We start from the raw sequence: 22,793 nt of genomic DNA on the forward strand, positions 1-22,793 counted from the left end.
CACACACACACACACACACACACACAGGTCAGATGTTAATGTTAGAAAAAAAAGAATAATCAGGAATTCTTAGTAAACAAATGTTCTGAATGGTTTATTAACCGAAAGAAATTAAATAACATAGTACAAGGTGTCTGATTATAATAAAGCCTATTATTAACATTATTTAAATACAGTATCAGTTGTAGTTGGGTGTTCAGCAGCATTAGCAAACTCATCATCCAAATTCAAGTAGGTATGTATGTACGAGACAAGTCATACCATCATCATCATCATCACTGGAAACTGTATACTGAAATGAGTTCAAAAGCCTAGTTCAGGATTACAATTCATACCACAATGGTTGCTTCTTAGCCTCTATCAACACCAAGATGTGCTTCTCCTCTCTTTAGGGGTGTGTTGCTGGTAGATACATCTCCATACTTGAGAAGAAAAGAAATGTAGCCTATGATCAAGTAAGACAAAAATGTAACATTGTTAAACCCATCATTGCTCTCAAGTATAGTCATTCCTTACATCTATGAATTTGAGAGGTTACACTTCTCCAGTTGTTTACCAAAAAAAAAAGCTTTGTAGTTGTTTGAATCTCAGATTGCCCCTTTAAGGTCAGATTACATAAACCCTTCGTACAGTGTGTACTTCATCCAACAGAGTGGCGTTAGTGTGTTTACCTTTTATAAACGTGTGAGGGGAAGGGGCTCAGTGGCTGCTGGGGAACTGTCCGTGTGTGTTGATGGACTGTTGCAGCTTCTCCTCTTTGGCCCTTCTGCTGTGGCAGAGCTGTACAGCGAGAACACACACACACACACACACACACACACACGTCCAAATATGAAATCAAACATTGACTACTGTGTAATAGACAGTATTTACATAGAATCCCATTTCCTGGTTGTTGACTTGTTGCAGTTCACCTTGTTCATATTACCACAGAGATGTTTATACAGAGTGTAAATACTGTCTACACAACAGCTCAATGCTTCCCGGCTCTCTCTTCGTGGACTATGTTATGATCCTTCTAACTCTGCTAGTTCAGTGACTGATGAAAGACAGACATATCCATCCCCACAATATAAAATGCTGATATTGTTTTGACAACACAGACGTGTTGAAATGTTGAAAAATACATCTGAGGTGGAATTCTGTAGTGTGCTGGTATCAGTCTTTCATTACTTCATGTCAGCTTGTTGACTTGACTTTTTGATAGTTCAGTTTACCGTCCTCTTCTCCATGAAGTTGGCCAGGAAGTCGTCGATGTCCGTCTTGCCCTCCAGGAAGCTCTCGGCCGTCTCCTCTGACTCCTCCTCCGCCTGGTGGGCTGCCACCTTCAGACGAGCCTGCAGGGCACTCAGACTGCAGCTCTGGAGAACAACACAAGTTCATAGAATGACACGTTTTTTGGGGGGTTTTCAAACCTCAAAATGGACTCAGACGTCAAGCCAAATCCACACCCTACAACATCAGTTGTGTTGTGAATAATCTGTACATGTTTCAACCCCAAAAACATGGACAAGATGAGCAGCGAATAAAACAACTCATTGCCTGGGTCATGGACAACATTGATGTACTTTTGAGGTTAGAAAACTTGATCATCACGTGTGTGTTTGGTGCAGGGAACACCTCACCTCACTGATGTCATGCTGTCTCTGCATCTTGGTCTCAAAGGCCGATTTGTTCTGGGTTAGCTGCTCGTACTGTCAACACAACAAGTAAGAAACAACTAGCGCTCACAACACAATATACCATCTATAGCAGTCTATAGCAGTAGGACTGATCTCGACCAACATTTCAACTTGGCTCAATGGTGCATGGTGGTATCAGCTATAACATTAGTAACAAACTGACAGTTGTCATGAGACATTCATACAGGTAGAGTGTGATTGCTAACGTATATTGACAGACAGACCTTCTGCATTCATTAGCCAGTGAATGTGTATTATTCAACAGCAGATAGCCTAGTGGTTGGAGCGCTGGGCCAGTAACCAAAAGGTTGCTAGATCGAATCCCCGAGCTGACAAGGTAAACATGACGTTCTGCCCCTGAAGAAGGCAGTTAAACCCACTGTCCCCCGGTAGGCCGTCATTGTAAATTAGAATTTGTTCTTAACTGACTTGCCTAGTTAAATAAAGGTTAAATATATATATTTTTTTTTACAAATTCTCACCTTGAACAGCATTTCTTGTCTCGTCCCCTCCAGCTGAGGTTCCAGCTGCAGGTTCTTCTCTGGGAGAGAGATTACCAAGACATGTCAGTGTGTGTCCCAGGGTAGCATTGATCTCAGCTTCACCACTTTCTAGCACACACTCATTTCACTACCTGCCCATATGAACTGACTGAGGATCTGTGTAACCATAGCGATTATGAGCTTGACACCAAAAGTGTCTCTCTCGGGACAGTTTGAGCTTTTGGGCTTTCTATTTGGGCTCTCTGGGGACCGTTTGTGATTTTGGGCTCTCTGGGGATAGTTTGTGATTTTGGGCTCCTGGGATAGTAGAAGCGCTTCATCTCCTTACTGAGTCAGATGAACTCATGGATAAAAATGTTATGTCTCTGTGTGCAGTATGAAGGGAGTTGTAGGTTATTTCTGGCGCCATTGCTAACTAGCATTAGCATGACTGGAAGCTCATAATAACCATGGTCCTTGCTCTAGCATTTGTTTGTGTGTACATGGTGGGCTTTGGCTATACAGTGTCACCCACTGCCCAGTCAAGTTTAGCAACCACCACTAGTGTGTAGGGAGACTCACTGGCCATGTCCACAATGCTGTTGACCAGCTCCTCCTTGTCAGTGGTGACCTGTTTGAGCTGGGGCAGACACACAAACAACTCCAGCAGCACGTCCTCCTGCTCACTCATGTCCTTCAGCTGGGATACACTGGGGACAACACACACAGGCAGTCAGTCAGAGAGGGATATGGTGGGACAGATGGATGAAATCATACCTTGAAGGCAGAACCCAGTGTGTCAGAGTGAGCAATGAGCTGTCGCCCACTCTCAGCTATGATGTGGGAGTGCCCCAAGGGTCAATACTAGGGCCCCTCCTGTTCAGCCTGTAAATTAATGATCTGCCTGTACTGGGTCTGAAGTTCAAATGTATGCAGATGATACAGTGCTATATGTGCATGCAAAGAGCAAACAACAAGCTACACAAGAACTCACTACTGTAATGGTCCAGGTGACAAAGTGGCTCAGTGACTCATGTTTGCATCTCAATGTGGGAAAAAAAAGTCTGCATGTTCTTCACAAAGAGGGCAACAGATGCTACTGAGCCAGATGTCTATGTGTCAGGGGAGAAGCTCCGGGTGGTATCTGATTTGAAGTACCTTGGCATCATACTTGATTCCAACCTCTCTTATAAAAAGTAGGTGAACAAGGTAACTCAAATAACCAAATTCAACTTAGCGAATTCGCGATTCATGCGAAATTGTTTGACTACGGAGGTAGCAAAACTGTACTTCAAATCTATGATACTCCCCCACTTAACATACTGCTTGACTAGTTGGGCCCAAGCTTGATGTACAACATTAAAACCTATTCAGTCTGTCTACAAACAGGCTCTCAAAGTGCTTGATAGGAAGCCGAATAGCCATGATCACTGTTACATCCTCAAAAAGCATGAGCTCAGCCTCCCGGGTGGCGCAGTGGTTAAGGGCGTTGTACTGCAGCGCCAGCTGTGCCACCAGAGACTCTGGGTTCGCGCCCAGGCACCGTCGCAACCGGCCGCGACCGGGAGGTCCGTGGGGCGACGCACAATTGGCCCAGCGTCGTCCGGGTTAGGGAGGGCTTGGTCGGTAGGGATATCCTTGACTCATCGCGCACCAGCGACTCCTGTGGCGGGCCGGGGGCATTGCACGCTAACCAGGTGCACGGTGTTTCCTCCGGCTGGCCTCCGGGTTGGATCCGCGCTGTGTTAAGAAGCAGTGTGGCTTGGTTGGGTTGTGTATTGGAGGACACATGACTTTCAACCTTTGTGTCTCCTGAGCCCGTATCGGAGGACACATGACTTTCAACCTTCGTCTCTCCCGAGCCCGTATTGAGCCCGTATCGGAGGACGCATGACTTTCAACCTTCGTCTCTCCCGAGCCCGTATGGGAGTTGTAGCGATGAGACAAGATAGTAGCTACTAAACAATTGGATACCACGAAATTGGGGAGAAAAATGGGGTAAAATTCAACAACAACAAAAAAAGCATGAGCTCCTGAGTTGGGAAAATCTTGTGCAATGAACTGATCCATGTCTTGTATTCAAGATCCTAAATGGCCTGGCTCCTCCTCCACTCAGTACTTTTATTAAACAGAAAACCCAAACCCATGGCAGCAGATCCACAAGGTCTGCCATGAGAGGTGACTGTATAGTTCCTATAAGGAAAAGCACCTTTAGTAAATCCACTTTCTCTGTGAGAGCTTCCCATGTCTGGAATACACTGCCATCAGACACAAACAACTGCACCACCCGATCACACCTTCACAAAAAACATGAAGACATGGCTAAAGGCCAATCAGACGTGAACATAATCACCATCTTTGTATTGCCTTTTCCATGTTGTCTGTAGCTTGTGAGGTGTGGAAACACTGTTGCTTTTACATATTTTGTTTAGTTGCTTTCTGTGATGTGTTGCTTTGTCTGCGTGCTACGTGTTGCTTGTCCTATGTTGCTTTGTCTGCGTGCTACTTTGTTGCTTGTCCTATGTTGCTTTGTCTGCGTGCTACGTGTTGCTTGTCCTATGTTTCTCTGTCTGCGTGCTACGTGTTGCTTGTCCTATGTTGCTTTGTCTGCGTGCTACGTGTTGCTTGTCCTATGTTGCTTTGTCTGCGTGCTACGTGTTGCTTGTCCTATGTTGCTTTGTCTGCGTGCTACGTGTTGCTTGTCCTATGTTGCTTTGTCTGCGTGCTACGTGTTGCTTGTTCTATGTTTCTCTGTCTGCGTGCTACGTGTTGCTTGTCCTATGTTGCTTTGTCTGCGTGCTACGTGTTGCTTGTCCTATGTTGCTTTGTCTGCGTGCTACGTGTTGTTTGTTATAGGTCTCTGTCTGCGTGCTACGTGTTGCTTGTTATACATTTTTCTGTCTGCGTGCTACGTGTTGCTTGTCCTATGTTGCTTTGTCTGCGTGCTACGTGTTGCTTGTCCTATGTTGCTTTGTCTGCGTGCTACGTGTTGTTTGTTATATGTTTCTCTGCCTGTGTGCTACGTGTTGCTTGTCATATGTTTTTCTGCCTGCGTGCTACGTGTTGCTTGTCCTATGTTGCTTTGTCTGCGTGCTACGTGTTGCTTGTCCTATGTTGCTTTGTCTGCGTGCTACGTGTTGCTTGTCCTATGTTGCTTTGTCTGCGTGCTACGTGTTGCTTGTTCTATGTTTCTCTGTCTGCGTGCTACGTGTTGCTTGTCCTATGTTGCTTTGTCTGCGTGCTACGTGTTGCTTGTCCTATGTTGCTTTGTCTGCGTGCTACGTGTTGTTTGTTATAGGTCTCTGTCTGCGTGCTACGTGGTGATTGTTCTATTTTTCTCTGCCTGCATGCTACTTGTTCTGTTTGTCCGCATGCTATGTGTTGCTTGTTAATACATTTCTCTGTCTACGTACTGTGTTGCTTGTTCTATGTTTCTCTGTCTGCATGCTACTTGTTCTGTTTCTCTGTCTGCGTGCTACGTGTTGCTTGTCAATACATTTCTCTGTCTGCGTGCTACGTGTTGCTTGTTCTATGTTTCTCTGTCTGCATGCTACTTGTTCTGTTCTCTGTCTGCGTGGTACATGTTGCTTGTTCTATGTTTCTCTGTCTGCGTGCTACGTGTTGCTTGTTCTATGTTTCTCTGTCTGCGTGCTAAATGTTTGCTTGTCCTATCGTTGCTCTGTCTGCTTGTTGCTTGGTATATATTTCTCTGTCTGCGTGCTACGTGTTGCTTGTTATATGTTTCTCTTTCTGCATGCTACGTGTTGCTTATTCTATGTTTCTCTGTCTGCATGCTACTTGTTCTGTTGCTCTGTCTGCCTGTTGCTTGTTATATGTTTATCTGTGTGCGTGCTACGTGTTGCTTGTTCTATGTTTCTTTGTCTGCATGCTACTTGTTCTGTTCCTCTGTCTGTGTGCTACGTGTTGCTTATTCTATGTTTCTCTGTCTGCATGCTACTTGTTCTGTTGCTCTGTCTGCCTGTTGCTTGTTATATGTTTCTCTGTCTGCGTGCTACGTGTTGCTTGTTCTATGTTGCTCTTTCTGCATGCTAGGTGTTGCTTGTCATATGTTGCTCTGAATGTGCTTAATTCTCATCGTTTGTCTGTATTGATATTGTCATTGCTTTTAATATCCTGCCCAGGGACTGCGGTTGAAAATTAGCCGGCTGGCTAAACTGGCACTTTTACTGAAACGTTGTCCCTGTAAAAATAAAAATAACTAACAAACATGGGAGAGAGAGGAAAGCGCTAATATTAGGTTGATGTGGGATTAAGTGATTGGAACCCAAACGTGAAGGTTCAGAATTGGAAGACAATATAACTTTATTGTCCAAACAAGATGGAATATCCCTGATTGATCATTGGCTGTCAAGGTATAGGAGGACTGGCTCATTGAAATGGATGAAATGGAATTCATGGAACAAAGTCAAACATGTGGTTTCCATATGTTTGATAGCATTCCAGCCATTACAATGAGCCTGTCCTCCTATAGCTCCTCCCACCAGCCTCCACTGAAACCTATATACACATCATTATATCTAAACGTTTCTTTGAGTCCTGTCCTCATACGTTACATTTGGACTCAACGGCCCAAAACGTGGTTGACGTATTAAACTCCAGTGGCAGAATGCACATACCTCATTTCAGACAGCTCAGGAAATGTGTCAGGAATCTCAGGCATCTTGTACATGTGGCCGTTCAACCCAGCCTGTTGCAGACAGAGTGATATCACGTCTTATGTAGCTAACCAACACACAAAACAAGTAGCTAAGCACTTGACCATCACAGCAGTACTCCAGTACAGAAGCTCTAGTCCGCAGGTGACTGACAGGCCTCAGTGCCTGGCAACAGTTGTTAAGGTATTGTGTGCTTAAGAATGGTGGTGAGGTGTTTTGAAAATAAAGTATAATATAATAGATGCCCCCAATGATTCTAACTAGAAGAATAGGTCAGTCTGTGGTAGAGGTCGACCGATTATGATTTTTCAACGCCGATACCGATACCGATTATTGGAGGACCAAAAAAGCCGATACAGATTAATCGGACGATTTGTATTTATTTATTTGTAATAATGACAATTACAACAATACTGAATGAACACTTATTTTAACTTAATATAATACATCAATAAAATCAATTTAGCCTCAAGTAAATAATGAAACATGTTCAATTTGGTTTAAATAATGCAAAAACAAAGTGTTGGAGAAGAAAGTAAAAGTGCAATATGCGCTATGTAAGAAAGCTAACGTTTCAGTTCCTTGCTCAGAACATGAGAACATATGAAAGCTGGTGGTTCCTTTTAACAAGAGTCTTCAATATTCCCAGGTAAGAAGTTTTAAGTTGTATTTATTATAGGAATTATAGGACAATTTCCCTCTATACCATTTGTATTTCATTAACCTTTGACTATTGGATGTTCATATAGGCACCCTAGTATTGCCAGTATAACAGTATAGCTTCTGTCCCTCTCCTCGCTACTCCCTGGGCTCGAACCAGCAACACAACGACAACAGCCACCATCGAAGCAGCGTTACCCATGCAGAGCAAGGGGAACAAATGCTAGAAGGCTCAGAGCGAGTGACGTTTGAAACGCTATTAGCGCACGCTAACTAGCTAGCCATTTCACTTCGGTTACACCAGCCTCATCTCGAGAGTTGATAGGTTTGAAGTCATAAACAGCGCAATGCTTGACGCACAACGAAGAGCTGCTGGCAAAACGCACGAAAATGCTGCTTCTGCCTACCACCGCTCAGTCAGATACTTAGATACTTGTATGCTCAGTCAGATTATATGCAACGCAGGACACGCTAGATAATATCTAGTAATATCATCAACCATGTGTAGTTAACTAGTGGTTATGATTGATTGTTTTTTATAAGATAAGTTTAATGCTAGCTAGCAACTTACCTTGGCTTACTACATTTGTGTAACAGGCAGTCTCCTTGTGGAGTGCAACGAGAGAGAGGCAGGTCGTTATTGCGTATGATTAGTTAACTGTAAGGTTGCAAGATTGAATCCCCCGAGCTGACAAGGTGAAAATCTGTCGTTCTGCCCCTGAACAAGGCAGTTAACCCACCGTTCCTAGGCCGTCATTGAAAATAAGAATGTGTTCTTAACTGACTTGCCTAGTTAAATAATGGTATATAAAAAAACAACATTATTTTTATTTATATATTTTTTTTAATCGGCGCCCAAAAATACTGATTTCCGATTGTTATGAAAACTTGAAATCGGCCCTAATTAAATCGGCCATTCCGATTAATCGGTCGACCTCAAGTCTGTGGGTATTTGTCTGTCCTGATGAAACATTGCTACATTAAACCTCTTGGGGTGTCTAAACTGCATGCCAAGTAGTCTCCTTAACTTATACATTTAGGTATTATGTGAGTCAGTATTAGCCAGATATCTACTGGGTAAACAACACTTCAATGAAGCTGTGGTAGTGCGTTTACCTGGGAGTCTGCGGTGGGTACGGGGAGAGGCAGGTCGGTGATGAGGCTGTAGACAGGGGCTGCTGCCCAGGGAGGGCAGTGACCGTGAGCTCCCTCTACACCCGCGTGGGGCATGGGGGGCAGGGTGGGGCCCACGGGGCGCAGCCCGTAGTGGAAGCTCTGTGTGGGGTAGGGAGGCATCCCCGACGGCTTGTACATGTTACTGCACCAGAGAGAGAGAGAGATGGCAGGGAGGAAAGATGGGAGAAACAGAAACAGAAAGCTGATGAGAATGGGCTCCCTTTGTGAAGAAACTGTACTCAGTTAAATGACACTAGTCACTGAGCTAGTCTTTCTGCCTCCTTGTATCCTTTACTGTAAAGCTATGGCAGTTATTATGGCTGTCTCATGTGACTTTGTACACCTTTTGATCGTCCTTTCATTGCGTATTACACGCAACCCAAAGAATTTGCCTTCAACGGCCAACAAAGGATTACATGATGACATGTTATGTGTGTGTGTGTTACTGACTAAGGGAAGCCGGTGGGGCCAGACGTCAGGACCGGTGGACTCTTCCAGAACTCATCCAGGAGACTCTGGATGACTTTGCCCAGGTCTGAGTGCATTCCAAACTGAGAACAAATTAACATAGGCCTGTTAGCTTCATGACAAGCACATGAATACCAGATGTTTGCATCCATGTCAACACCTGCCCTTATACAGACAATGAACTAGTAACAAAACAAGTATAAATACCTAGAGAAAAACATCAAATGGCTACCATTCAGATCACCACAGATTTAGCTTCCCTTGTCACTTGTATGGTTGACATAGACCTAAATAACATATCTAGTTGAGAAGGACTTACATTGGTAATGAGGGGGCTGGTAACCATGGTGCCATTGTTGCTGTCTACCAGGTGATGTCCTACTGGAGGGTACACACTGACTACTGGTTTCTCCTGGGGAAACTGAGGCGGAAGCAAGCTGGAGAGGACGAGGAAGAGAAGAGGGAGATGGGGGGAGAAAGGTCATTGAAAGTGATAGTAGCCTATGAGTTCTGAGGGTTTGAGTCCTATTGATCCTGCAAGAAATAAATCAACAAGTCAGACATAGCCAAGTAAATGGAAGATTAACCCAGCTGTACTGTAAACCAATGGCAGGATGAGCTATTGGGGTTTACACACATGTTGACACTGAGGGGACAACATGCTCATTTGTTGATGCTAAAACGTAAACATGTATTCATCTGTTAATGCTAACTCTGTAAACGTGCAGCTCACTCACATGTTGACGCTGATGGTTGAGTTGTTGACTGTGAAAGGGATTCTGTACTCCACATCTTTCTGGATCTCGGCTAAGCTGTAGGAGAAGAAAACCGAAACATATAACGTTAGATACAAACCAGTTTATCCACCTTACACACAATACTTTGACACGTCAATCCAAAACGTATTTAGCTAGCTAGAATATTGAAAAATATAGTGACACACGTATACATTAGACATATTGTTCATATCACCTATAAAGTTAGGCTGACTATCTAGAAGAGCGCTGAGGGGCACCTCTCTCTAATGTTACTTGTAAACAATATATAATACTTTAATCTGATCTAGTCCCATCAACTGTCGGGGTTGCGATAGGGGCACTAACGTTAGCTAGCTAGACATCGCACGATACACACTAATTACACCTTGTGACAACGCTTTAAATAGTAGCAAATACTTTAGCTAGCTATCAAGGCTGACAAGCCACGGATTAGCCATAACTAGCTAGTTAGCATTGATAGTACTTGATGTTGATTTACCTGGAGTGGGCAGCTTTGAGAGACTCGATCTGCCGTTGTCTTTGTTGCTGCAAGCTATTAAGAGGTGGGAGAGGTCCGGAACCCTTGGATGAGGGGAAAAGCCAGTTCATCCTATTCTGGCTGGGCACGAGCTTGAACTTAATGACTAGCTAGCTAATGAATGAATAAATCACTATCCAGCCTCAACAAGAACAGACGAGAGAGACAAGGGAAGGAGAAAACCCCGTCGAGATGTAGCCAATATTCGCTAGCCTGTACCTTCGAGCTACTTGCACAGCGATAACTTTCGGTATGGCATATCTTAGATGGTCGTAAAAAATAACTATTCAATTTCTCCGCTTGAAGCATTTATCCAAAATTGGCACTGTCATTCTTGGTAAGCTTAGTAGCTACCGAGCACATAAACGGATAATAGGAAGACAACAACCCTCGTTGTGTACGAGCATGATTAAGTAGTTTGCGTACTACCTCACTGTACACAAAGAAACCAGGAAGGCAAATGTACAAGTATTTTTTGGGGAAAATAACTAACTATACTGAAACATATGTTTAAAAGGAATGAAATTGTTCTCAATACTGTTGTGACAAATGTAACATAATTGTAATGTTTTTTTTTTACATTCTCCGCATCAGGAGTTGAGAGGTCAATGCGCATACTTCAATGACGTCACCATTTGTTTTACAGTTTGTACCACAGCATTCCTATGGTTTCTACTGTCACTACAAATAACATCGATTGGGCAATATGGGAAAAAATATTCTAGAAGATTTAAGAACTGCACCTCTAATTAAATTAACGTTACTTTATCATGACCTGGTGAAAGAATATATTGCATGTTTTCACTCTTATATAAGCCTAATGATAAAGTAAATACCATGATAACAGCCGGCACATAAACGTTACGATACCACCTACTATTGCCATTACATGTAGTCCACACATACCAGTCATGATCAGTATTCTTGTTTGATTTACACAAACTAAATCTAACCACTCTGTGTAACGGTGAGAAACCAGTTAATAACATGAACATCCATGTACCAAATAAGTTAATATTAACAATATGAAGAGCAAACCACTCTGATCATATTCCCTCCCTCTATGCTCCACAAGGAAGCAAAGAACGGTCATCAATGGCAGAAAGCGGATGAACTAAATCATTACTCAAAGCCCGCTTCGCGCTCAGAAGGGAATATCGCATCTCATCATCGTGGGTTGCGAAGTCGAACACTTTAGAAACACATTTCTCAAGTCAAGAACTATAGAAATGATCCCTGAAAGTATAGTCTTAAATAAGTTGAGGGCGAGCGAGGGTAGCCTCTGTTGGAGCTGTTATTCTCACTAACGGTTTCCCACGTACAACGAGCACACTATATAGTACCATGTGGCCGAAATCATGCTTATCGGGCTACTTTTCATCAATAGGTCACATAAGGAATCCGTTATTGTCGTGTTTTATGCCCAAGAAAGATTCATAAAATACATGTTCAAGTTGCTCCACAATAGAACTTTGCAAATGAGGGAGGTGCCAGAAGGTAGTCATTGCAGTTTTTATGGGACTGGCATTGGCTGAAAAAGTCAATGGCCTACAGTAGAGCAAATACAAGAAAAACATTTTTAGAAATCAAATGTAATTGAAAAGGTAAGAGTTCTGACTGGATTAAAATCACATATCTCTCATACAACGTCATAGCAAGGCTAACAGGAACATGAAACAGTATTGAAACCAACTGTGTTGTGTAATGGTGATAAAACTATTCAATAACCTGAACTAGAATCCATGTACCAAATAAGTTAATATTAACAATATAAAGACCAAACCACTCTGATCATATTCCCTCCCTCAATGCTCCACAAGGAAGCAAAGAACGGTCATCAATGGCAGAGAGCAGATGAACTGAATCATTACTCAAAGCCCGCTTCGCGCTCAGAAGGGAATATCGCATCTCATCATCGTGGGTTGCGAAGTCGAACACTTTAGAAACACATTTCTCAAGTCAAGAACTATAGAAATGATCCCTGAAAGTATAGTCTTAAATAAATTGAGGGCGAGCGAGGGTAGCCTCTGTTGGAGCTGTTATTCTCACTAACGGTTTCCCACGTACAACGAGCACACTATATAGTACCATGTGGCCGAAATCATGCTTATCGGGCTACTTTTCATCAATAGGTCACATAAGGAATCCGTTATTGTCGTGTTTTATGCCCAAGAAAGATTCATAAAATACATGTTCAAATTGCTCCACAATAGAACTTTGCAAATGAGGGAGGTGCCAGAAGGTAGTCGTTGCAGTTTTTATGGTACTGGCATTGGCTGAAAAAGTCAATGGCCTACAGTAGAGCAAATACAAGAAAAAAACATTTTTAGAAATCAAATGTAATTGAAAAGGTAAGAGTTCTGACTGGATTAAAATCACATATCTCCTATACAACGTCATAGCAAGGCTAACAGGAACTGTAGAAAAGGCCCATGGAGTTGGTGGAATAATCCTTTAGTTCATTGCCATTTACTCAGCTGGGCCAGGGGCGCCAGGTGGAAATGTCCGACAGATCTCAACTCCATAAAAGGAGGAAATTGCCATCGCCTGATCTCGCTGCTTTCTCTTTCTTAACACCATCTGATCCAGAAGTTCTGTGCGTCCATGAATCCACGTAAATCCACCGATGAACTACCTTTCATCTGAATTATCTGTGGCGATCGGGAGAGTGGGCCATTCAGTTATTGTTTATAGTTATCACCGGGTTGCGAAGTCGCACGCTTCAAAACATATTGTGTAATGTGAATTGTCAATGATTACGTCCCTACGGATCCTCATAGGCCAATTATGCAATCGATATGGTTCATGTGTAAAATTAAGTATATGGACACATGAAGACAATTGAAAGAGTGAAATGAGAAACGTCATTGTTGCTAACTGATTGACTTTGATAACGGGGATTATAGATTGTATTGTATTCACTGTTTGTATTCTTTCATGATTTATGATAAATAGTTCAGCCTAAATGACTCCGGATGATTACTATTGACTTAATGAACTGGACTGTTGAATTCCCTAAAATGTTAATAATGAATGATATGATTTGATCTTTGATTATGAATTTGATTGGATACATGTTATCTGTTTTTTGTGATGCAGCACAGACTAAAAAGTGAATATACCACTTTATGGTTAAAGAAAAACATTTTTAGTCTCATCCATTCCTGTCACCTGACACGTGACCACCTGTTCACCTTCACTGTCAAGTCATCCTACCTGTCCAGCTACCCACACATATTCCACTAATCTTTCAGGAACATTAAACAGTATTGAAACCAACTGTGTTGTGTAATGGTGATAAACTATTTAATTACCTGAACTAGAATCGATTTACCAAATAAGTTAATATTAACAATATGAAAAGCAAACCACTCTGATCATATTCCCTCCCTCAATGCTCCACAAGGAAGCAAAGAACGGTCATCAATGGCAGAGAGCGGATGAACTGAATCATTACTCAAAGCCCGCTTCGCGCTCAGAAGGGAATATCGCATCTCATCATCGTGGGTTGCGAAGTCGAACACTTTAGAAACACATTTCTCAAGTCAAGAACTATAGAAATGATCCCTGAAAGTATAGTCTTAAATAAATTGAGGGCGAGCGAGGGTAGCCTCTGTTGGAGCTGTTATTCTCACTAACGGTTTCCCACGTACAACGAGCACACTATATAGTACCATGTGGCCGAAATCATGCTTATCGGGCTACTTTTCATCAATAGGTCACATAAGGAATCCGTTATTGTCGTGTTTTATGCCCAAGAAAGATTCATAAAATACATGTTCAAGTTGCTCCACAATAGAACTTTGCAAATGAGGGAGGTGCCAGAAGGTAGTCGTTGCAGTTTTTATGGGACTGGCATTGGCTGAAAAAGTCAATGGCCTACAGTAGAGCAAATACAAGAAAAAAACATTTTTAGAAATCAAATGTAATTGAAAAGGTAAGAGTTCTGACTGGATTAAAATCACATATCTCTATACAACGTCATAGCAAGGCTAACAGGAACTGTGAAAAGTATTGCCCATGGAGTTAATGGTGGAATAAAACTTTAGTTCAATAACCATTTACTCAGAATGGGCCAGGGGCGCCAATGGAAATGTCCGACATATTCAACAATCCATAAAAGGAGGAAATTGCCATCGCCTGATCTATTCGCTGCTTTCTCAGTGCTTAACACCATCTGATCCAGAAGTTCTGTGCGTCCATGAATCACGATAAATCCACCGACTCTTACCTTTCATCTGAATTATCTGTCGCGATCAGGAGAGTGGGCCATTCAGTTATTGTTTATAGTCATCACCGTGGAGCGCGGCTTGGAGCGCACGCTTCAAACATATTGTGTAATGTGAATTGTCAATGATTACTCAAAGCCCGCTTCGCGCTCAGAAGGGAATATCGCGTCCCTACGGATCCTCATAGGCCAATTATGCAATCGATATGGTTCATGTGTATGGAAATTAATTATATGGACACATGAAGACAATTGAAAGTAGTGAAATGAGAAACGTCATTGTTTATAACTGATTGACTTTGATAATAGGGATTATAGATTGTATTGTATTCACTGTTTGTATTCTTTCATGATTTATGATAAATAGTTACGAGCCTAAATGACTCGCAATGATTACTATTGACTTAATGAACTGGACTGTTGAATTCCAAATTATGTTAATAATGAATGATATTTTGATCTTTGATTATGAATTTGATTGGATACATGTTATCTGTTTCCTTTGTGATGCAGCACAGACTACTCAGTGAATATACCACTTTATGGTTAAAGGAATTCCTGCCTCAGTCTCATCCATTCCTGTCACCTGACACGTGACCACCTGTTCACCTTCACTGTCAGTCATCCTACCTGTCCAGCTACCCACACAGATTCCACTAATCTTTCAGGAACATTAAACAGTATTGAAACCAACTGTGTTGTGTAATGGTGATAAACTATTTAATTACCTGAACTAGAATCCATGTACCAAATAAGTTAATATTAACAATATGAAAAGCAAACCACTCTGATCATATTCCCTCCCTCAATGCTCCACAAGGAAGCAAAGAACGGTCATCAATGGCAGAGAGCGGATGAACTGAATCATTACTCAAAGCCCGCTTCGCGCTCAGAAGGGAATATCGCATCTCATCATCGTGGGTTGCGAAGTCGAACACTTTAGAAACACATTTCTCAAGTCAAGAACTATAGAAATGATCCCTGAAAGTATAGTCTTAAATAAATTGAGGGCGAGCGAGGGTAGCCTCTGTTGGAGCTGTTATTCTCACTAACGGTTTCCCACCTACAAAGAGCACACTATATAGTACCACGTGGCTGAAATCATGCTTATTGGGCTATAACAGTTGTTATACCCATGAAAATGTCACAAAATACATGTTCAAGTTGCCCAAAATAGAACTTGGCAGATGAGGGAGGTGCCAGAGGGAAATGATGCAGTTTTTAGGGGACTGCTATTGGCTGAGAACATCAGTGGCCCACAATAGAGAAAATATAATTTAGATATAACATGTAATTGAACAATTTGAGTTCTGACTGGATTGGTATGATGAATGGAGATTGCTTTGTAATACATTTCTTATTTATATTTCCTTGGGCTCCCGAGTGGCGCAGCAGTCTAAGGCACGCTATCTAAGTGCTAAGCGCTCAACTTCGTCCGGGTTAGGGAAGGGTTTGTCCGGGTAGGCTTAAAAAGCATTACCACATTTGACATTTAACAGCATTGAACCCAGTTGAACTATTTTCATGAAATAATTACTGCCATCCAGATGTTTGGTAATAGTGTAAACCTTACGATTCATTCGACATTTAACAATAATTAGACTAACCACTCTGATCATATTCCCTCCCTCAATGCTCCACAAGGAAGCAAAGAACGGTCATCAATGGCAGAAAGCAGATGAACTGAATCATTACTCAAAGCCCGCTTCGCGCTCAGAAGGGAATATCGCATCTCATCATCGTGGGTTGCGAAGTCGAACACTTTAGAAACACATTTCTCAAGTCAAGAACTATAGAAATGATCCCTGAAAGTATAGTCTTAATTTAACTGTGGGCGAGCAAGGGAAGTCTATGTTGCGACAAGCATTTCAACTAACGGTTTAATTCATATAAATTGTCATTGTCTGCGAGATTTACAGAGGTAAATATACACTCGTTCTTGGACACACAATATTCTTGATAAAATGTACGCCAAATACTATAATTAGATCTAAAAATGGATTAATATTCTGTGAATGTCAGTACCCACAATACATTGCTGGTAACAAGCACTGTTGACTGTGGCGGCAGAGCTGAGCTGGAGGTCAACTTTATACAATGATGTACTTGTTCTTTGTAAATTTAAAACATGACCATATTGAAAAATGTGTTTACATATGTGTATTTTTTTCGCGTTATTATAGTGAAATCTGCACGAGAAGTTTCGAAGACATTATATTTACATGGTGGAATCGATTGATGAGCGTACTGGTGCGTTGGGGAGAAGTGTCCTGACGAAATCATAAGAACGCATTTCTAGTTCCACTTTTCAAAAGAATGGCGCGCTACGCCACAAATTGATCTGCTTTGCGAAATAACAGCACAATAACATTAATGTAAAGATATGATAAAATAAGTAAAAACGCATTCATTAAAGAATTGTTAAACGTAGCTGGCTACACAAGCTGGTGTCACGGCCGTAATTATATAAATACGTTTTAATGTGTCAACCTGGCAAAACTTGAGTTACGTTATCTGACACAGTGAGAGGCAAGGAATTTGCGTTAGCTAGCCAACTAACAGCTACATCTAATTTTTCGCTGAACTTACCAGCAGCCACAGGAAACTGCTAAGGACGCTCATAATAATATCTAGAACGACGAATTGAATGACAGCAACCCCATGGGAACCGTGTGAGTCCACTCACTCCGCTCAATTACTACCACAAGCCCGTCCTCCCCAATTCAGATGCCAGCAGCTCATAGCTAGCATTCGCAGTGCTCAGTTGATGAAATGAAAATAAACAAACTGCAGTCTTTAAAAAAAAACATACAATTTGATGATTGAAAATGTAGCTACCCAGCGCTGCCAAATAAAGTTATATCGTTTATGTCGCAGGTGCATGTCAGCTGATAATACAACTTTTGCGGTGAAAAAATGCCCGCGTGCGCATGTCCATTCTATGTTGTTGGCTGAAAAAAACAAATACAGTATGCTATTATGCTAAACAGCCTCTGTTTCATTCAAAAGTCTTTATTCGTGCATTCATCACACTTTTCACTTGCATTCTGTCAAGGTCTTTTCACACCAACAATACACTTCACCGCTTGGTTGAGGGAATGGTCTAGAAATGTTTTTATATGTTCAATAGCGTCTAATATAATGCAAATACGCAGAGTAACTATAAACCAGTTAAGTCAAACCATTTAAGTTATTTAATATTCAAACTAAATACAGAGATACACCTTGAATCCTTGAACAAAATTAAATCACTATCATGCTTACTTACTGGTCAAAACTTAAAATCAAAACGTCTGCTCATAATATTGCTGTTCGGTAGATTTATATTACAAACAGATTAATAATTCAATAAATAAATATTATCATTACCAATTGAGGTGAAATGTTGGTCAATTACATAGTGAATCAAGGAAACCTAGGTTTCACAGTACACTGGGAGGAGGGCAGGTCAGCAATTTGCTTTCCGAAAAGGTACATTTTCAACGAAATTTGTTGCTGGAATGGAATTCGTTTTGACAGGAAGACATGTAGAAAACAAGGCACACATGAAAAAAAGTTAGACCTCTTCCCCGCCTAATCATTACAAGCGTAACACACACAACAGACAGAAGACAAGGAGTCTTAAAGGAATATCATGATCTTGCTCTCTCTTTCTCTCTCTCATTTGGAAGATCATCAATTGCAAGCATTTCAAAAACATACTACTATTGCTTCATTGTAGAATTCATTGCATTTGTAGGCTATGTATTGATCTTTATTATCTAGTCAGATGACCAAACCTGCTGCTGAATATATGCAAGTAGGCCTGTGTAAACTGGGAAAAAACATGACTAGAAAAATACAGGATTAAGACATTAAGATTTCAGATTCTCTTCCTTCTCCCATACCTTTCACTGGTAAAGGCATTTGATACAGATACTACACTTGACCATGCAGGCTCTTACTGTAATGTAAGTCACAGTCTTTATTTGACCATGATTATATATTATTATATTACAAACCTGTCATTTTTCTGTGCTTTTCAAATGTTTGGTGAGTACTGCTTAAATACTAGGAGCAGTAATGTAGGCTATACATCACTGGCCTACTTGCAATGGGAGGAAAATGGATTGCGGAATTGATCCACGATTGGATAAACTGGAGAACTGAAACCAATGACATGTCTGTTGCAAAACGTCAGCTTCTCTGCATGCTAGTGGAGGGGCTGGTGGCTGAGAACGTAGACTTAAAACCACAATGTTCCCCTGCAGATTGTTCATTGAATCCTTCACCTCCTGTCCCCCTCCATCTCTTTTCCTTGTCTTCATCCCCACCTTCATCATCCTATTCTCCTCATCTTCCTCCTCATCTTCATCCTCCTCTTCCTCTTCTCATCATCCTCTTCCTCCTTCTTTAAACCCTAGCCTGGAACCTCCTCTAGAGTTGGCGGACCTGTTTCCTGGCCTCGGCACGCAGGCAGATGGGGAAGGAGGCATGTTGTTTCCTGTTCACCTGGTAAACAATGACAATGGTACCATTAAACAGGGAATTTAGCCGGGATGCAGGATATAGACTAATACACAGGACTGTGCTTATTTCTTATAGCCTGGTCCCAGATCTGTTTTATGCTGTCTTTCCAACTCCTATGGTCATTGTTTGGTGTTAGTTGTCAAGGCAGCACGAACAGATCTGGGGCCAGACTATATTTCTTGTAACAATACTGGAAGAGATTGTAGGGTATTTTAAGTTATTATCATTGGATACTTGCATAGATGGACCATAGTCCTGATATGCTTCTGTAGGTGATCTGAAAGGACTTGATTGGTCTTAAAGTGATATTGTGTCAATCTATCCAGATCTTTTAAGTATAAAGGGAATAGGTCAGAGGTCATAGGTCATCGAGACAGACAGAGCTGCGTTTCGCAGGTCCATTGAGAATAGGTCAGAGGTTATAGGTCATCGAGACAGACAGAGCTGCGGTTCGCAGATCCATTGAGAAGAGGTCAGAGGTTATAAATCAAATGAAAATCAGATTTGATTAGGTCAGAGGTTATAGGTCATAGATGAGATAAGAGATGAGTGGATTGTGGGTAATACTTAGCTGCCAGCTAGCTCCTTCTTCATACAGGACTTGAAGGAAGTGAATCGCTCTGCGGTTTTGTAGCCCTGGGGTTTGTGAGCAGCAGAGTGGAAGAAACAGATAGGGTGGGAAAAGCGATAAGGAGAGAGGAGATAGAAGGAAGGGGTATTGGGATGCTGTTAGTCAAAAGGGAAGCCAGGACGACGAGGCCAAGAGAAATTGAACAGTAATATTTCAGACTCAAGACCCCATGCATAGGACATCAACGTAGGACTCGTTCAAGGGCGATTGATTGGCGTAGTATTAGAATTAATTCATACCTATTTCCTGATTATGCAACTGTCATGTGTAGGGCCTAGGAGTTTTCTCTGACCACATGCCTTATCTGACTAGGAAAAACTCTGGGCCCTAGACATGATGACAATTGTAACTGTTTAACTTCACATACCACTAGGGGGCAGTAAAATACTTTGGAAGTGCAGGGAAGGTAGTCATTTACAACACTACAGACCTCCATATAACTGTGTAACTAGATTTGCTCTAGATAAAGATCTTAAAACTGTCACCACTTTTATGGCTGTCGACTAAAGTTAACAGTCAAAAGCTAGAATCAAATTACATTGTCCAAGTGTAACATAAAATAAAATGAGAGCATGTCAAATTTCTAGTGATGGAAAACCAAACTAGATCATTCTCACTTTCTCCCTATCTCTCACTCTTCATACCTCTCCTCCACCCCCCCTCTCTCTCTCTTCATCCTTCTCTCTCTCCCTCTCTCTATCCATCTTTCTTCTCTCGCCTTTCCCTCCCACCACCCCCTCTCTCTCACTCAAATTCTCCCTTCCCCTTTCTCTCTACCTCAGTCCTCCCCCCTCTCTCTGTCCCTACCCTCCCTCCGCGGTGCAGCCGGTCCTTCATAATGCCGATGAACTCCTTGTAGCTCAGCTGGTCGTCGTGGTCCACGTCAAAGATCTTGAAGATGGTGTGGACCAGGTGACGTGTCAGCTTCAGGCCCGTGGCCACGTACACAGCCCGCCCAAACTCATCTGAGAGAGAGAGAGAGAGAGAGCAGGGTGGGGGATATATAGAGGGGAGAGAGAGGGAGAAGGGGTGGGAAAGCAATAGAGGAAGACAGAGACAAGATACAGATGGGAGAGACAGGAAGAGAGGGGGATACAAAAAAGAGAACAAGACGGAGGAGAAAAGTAACCTACAGCCATTATTCACAAGAGACTATTGAGCGAAAGGGAAATATCTCCACAGATATGAAATCCTAAAATGGAGGCTTATACCTTGGCCAATGGAGCGACTGGCAAAGTTGTACATCTGCATGGCGATGGCAAAGTCCTCCAGGTTGTTGAGGAATTGGAAGAAGGAGCGGAACTCATCGAAGGTGATGCCCTGTGAAGTAAAAAGACAGGGGATCCCATATAAGTGTGACACACAGAGCAATCTTTAACGGACACAGAGTGACAGACAGCTCTTGCAGTTCTCGGAATAGGTGGGATGCTTCAAGCTCAAACCCATTGGTGATGATGGTCAAATTGGTGACGATGGTATGATCATGTGACCTTTGACCCATGCAACTTTGACCCCTTTGACTGTAGGGACTAGGCCTGGGAATGACACAACCATGCTACACATTTAATACGTTTGTGTATCAGCTATGAATGTCTTTCCTGAGTGGTTCCTTCTGCAGACGTTGTGAGAGCTGATCATCTGTGCAGCGCCACTGCAAAAATAGAGGTTCACAGGTTTCACAAGTTTCACAACACAAGGCTTTCTAGGATTTCATCCTTGAAAATCAACCAGAAGAGTCATGGGGCGGCACGCAATTGGCCCAGCGTCATCGGGTTAGGGGAGGGTTTGGCCCGGCAGGGATGTTCTTGTCCCATCGCGCACTAGCGACTCCTGTGGCGGGCCAGGCGCAGTGCACGCTGACCAGGTCGCCAGGTGTACAGTGTTTCCCCGACACATTGGTGTGGCTGGCTTCCGGGTTAAGCGGGCGTTGTGTCAAGAAGCAGTGCGGCTGTGTTGTGTTTCAGGGAGTACGCACGGCTCTCGACCTTCGCCTCTCCCGACTCCGTACGGGAGTTGCAGCGATGCGACAAGACTGTAACTACCAATTGGATACCAGGAAATTTGGGAGAAAAAGGGGTAATTAAAGAAGACCTATATTAGTTTGTGGTGGTCGTTCCATTGATCTAGCAGAGCTATTGGCTTTGATGGCTGGAGCCCAAGGTTCCACAAGAGGTGAAGGCGTGCTCTAGTGACCACCAATAGTCTGTCTGTAGGTCTGCATCACACTAAAACAAAGAATAAAAGAAAGGTATGAGACGCAGGAGGCTGGTCACACCTTAATTGGGGAGGACAGCCTCGTGGTAATGACTGGAGAAGAATCAGTGGAATGGTATCAAACATATGGTTTCCATGGTTTCTAGGTGTTTGATGCCATTCCATTTGCTCCGTTCCAGACATTATTTAGAGCCGTTCTCCCCTCAGCAGCCTCCACTGGGATGAGAGACTGTAAACGTGGCCTAGTGATGACAACACAGAGAGGCATTCTGAAGTGGTGACCAACACCAGTCTATTTCACATACACAATTTTGCTATGGAAACATCCTGGTGGGGGTTCTCTACAAGCCCGACCTGTGGAACTTCCTTCTTCCTTTTCCCCAAGTTTCCTCATTTTAAACACCCTTGGCTGAGGTTAAACCTCCCCATGTAATCTCCTTCACAAAACCAGTTAGCTAACACAGGTAGCCTGCTGCTGAGGTTAAACCTCCACAAGTAAACTCCTTCACAAAACCAGTTAGCTAACACAGGTAGCCTGCTGCTGAGGCTAGCAAACACAGACCAGTAGCGAACAATGCTCTCTAAATCAGCACAGTGTGTGTGGACAGACAGGGAAGTGTTTAACCGTCTGACTAACTAGGACCTGTTGGAACTTAAAGTGGGAGATATGTAACGATGTGGAAAATGCCTTAGACAAACAGAGTCTGTGTGCCAGTGTGTATCTGTCTGCGCGGTCAACAAAGCCATTCCGGGCGAGTGGCCCTTACCTGC

The 22,793-nt window shown here is 42.5% G+C and overlaps 2 protein-coding genes and 5 non-coding genes across 11 annotated transcripts in view; all 7 read right to left on the bottom strand.

Annotated features, from left to right (window-relative positions):
• Positions 1-66: 66 nt before the first annotated feature.
• On the bottom strand, positions 67-10,885 carry vps37a (VPS37A subunit of ESCRT-I). Its single transcript, XM_064926705.1, has 12 exons — positions 10,402-10,885; positions 9,882-9,956; positions 9,464-9,581; positions 9,127-9,227; positions 8,617-8,818; positions 6,802-6,872; positions 2,747-2,874; positions 2,165-2,223; positions 1,626-1,694; positions 1,218-1,361; positions 672-780; positions 67-445 (listed from the first exon to the last, which is right to left on the bottom strand). The coding sequence occupies exons 1-11, from the start codon at positions 10,509-10,511 to the stop codon at positions 700-702; spliced, it is 1,158 nt and encodes a 385-aa protein (XP_064782777.1). The 5' UTR covers positions 10,512-10,885; the 3' UTR covers positions 67-445; positions 672-699.
• A 591-nt stretch (positions 10,886-11,476) lies between these two features.
• On the bottom strand, positions 11,477-11,692 carry LOC135507277 (small nucleolar RNA U3). The gene has a single exon (XR_010450639.1). It is a non-coding gene; the product is annotated as a small nucleolar RNA U3 (small nucleolar RNA).
• Positions 11,693-12,221: 529 nt separating this feature from the next.
• On the bottom strand, positions 12,222-12,437 carry LOC135507276 (small nucleolar RNA U3). Its single transcript, XR_010450638.1, has one exon. It is a non-coding gene; the product is annotated as a small nucleolar RNA U3 (small nucleolar RNA).
• A 1,370-nt stretch (positions 12,438-13,807) lies between these two features.
• On the bottom strand, positions 13,808-14,023 carry LOC135507278 (small nucleolar RNA U3). The gene has a single exon (XR_010450640.1). It is a non-coding gene; the product is annotated as a small nucleolar RNA U3 (small nucleolar RNA).
• A 1,426-nt stretch (positions 14,024-15,449) lies between these two features.
• LOC135507270 (small nucleolar RNA U3) lies at positions 15,450-15,665 on the bottom strand. The gene has a single exon (XR_010450632.1). It is a non-coding gene; the product is annotated as a small nucleolar RNA U3 (small nucleolar RNA).
• A 608-nt stretch (positions 15,666-16,273) lies between these two features.
• On the bottom strand, positions 16,274-16,489 carry LOC135507271 (small nucleolar RNA U3). Its single transcript, XR_010450633.1, has one exon. It is a non-coding gene; the product is annotated as a small nucleolar RNA U3 (small nucleolar RNA).
• Positions 16,490-17,847: 1,358 nt separating this feature from the next.
• Positions 17,848-22,793, bottom strand: part of micu3a (mitochondrial calcium uptake family, member 3a) — a 48,308-nt gene continuing 43,362 nt past the window's right edge. For 3 of the 5 annotated variants that reach the window (XM_064926710.1, XM_064926709.1, XM_064926706.1), the window contains 4 exons: positions 21,020-21,128; positions 20,616-20,773; positions 19,749-19,813; positions 17,848-19,162 (listed from right to left, as the gene is read on the bottom strand). In XM_064926710.1, coding sequence (XP_064782782.1) covers positions 19,156-19,162; positions 19,749-19,813; positions 20,616-20,773; positions 21,020-21,128 — 339 coding nt within the window. In that variant the 3' untranslated portion in view covers positions 17,848-19,155. Of the gene's footprint in view, positions 19,163-19,744; positions 19,814-20,615; positions 20,938-21,019; positions 21,129-22,793 lie in introns of those variants that run through there. The other 2 variants (XM_064926707.1, XM_064926708.1) reach the window with 2 other exon arrangements.

Source organism: Oncorhynchus masou, chromosome 20 (assembly GCF_036934945.1).
Source record: "Oncorhynchus masou masou isolate Uvic2021 chromosome 20, UVic_Omas_1.1, whole genome shotgun sequence".
In the NCBI taxonomy this organism is placed as follows: domain Eukaryota; kingdom Metazoa; phylum Chordata; class Actinopteri; order Salmoniformes; family Salmonidae; genus Oncorhynchus; species Oncorhynchus masou.

Excerpts from the sequence above, each read along its gene's own strand:
- vps37a (XM_064926705.1), bottom strand. The coding sequence starts at position 10,511 with ATGAACTGGCTTTTCCCCTCATCCAAGGGTTCCGGACCTCTCCCACCT. Across the intron at positions 9,957-10,401 it reads CTCAAAGCTGCCCACTCCAG|CTTAGCCGAGATCCAGAAAG; the intron begins GTAAATCAACAT and ends CTTCTCCTACAG. Across the intron at positions 781-1,217 it reads ACTTCATGGAGAAGAGGACG|CTCTGCCACAGCAGAAGGGC; the intron begins GTAAACTGAACT and ends CTCGCTGTACAG.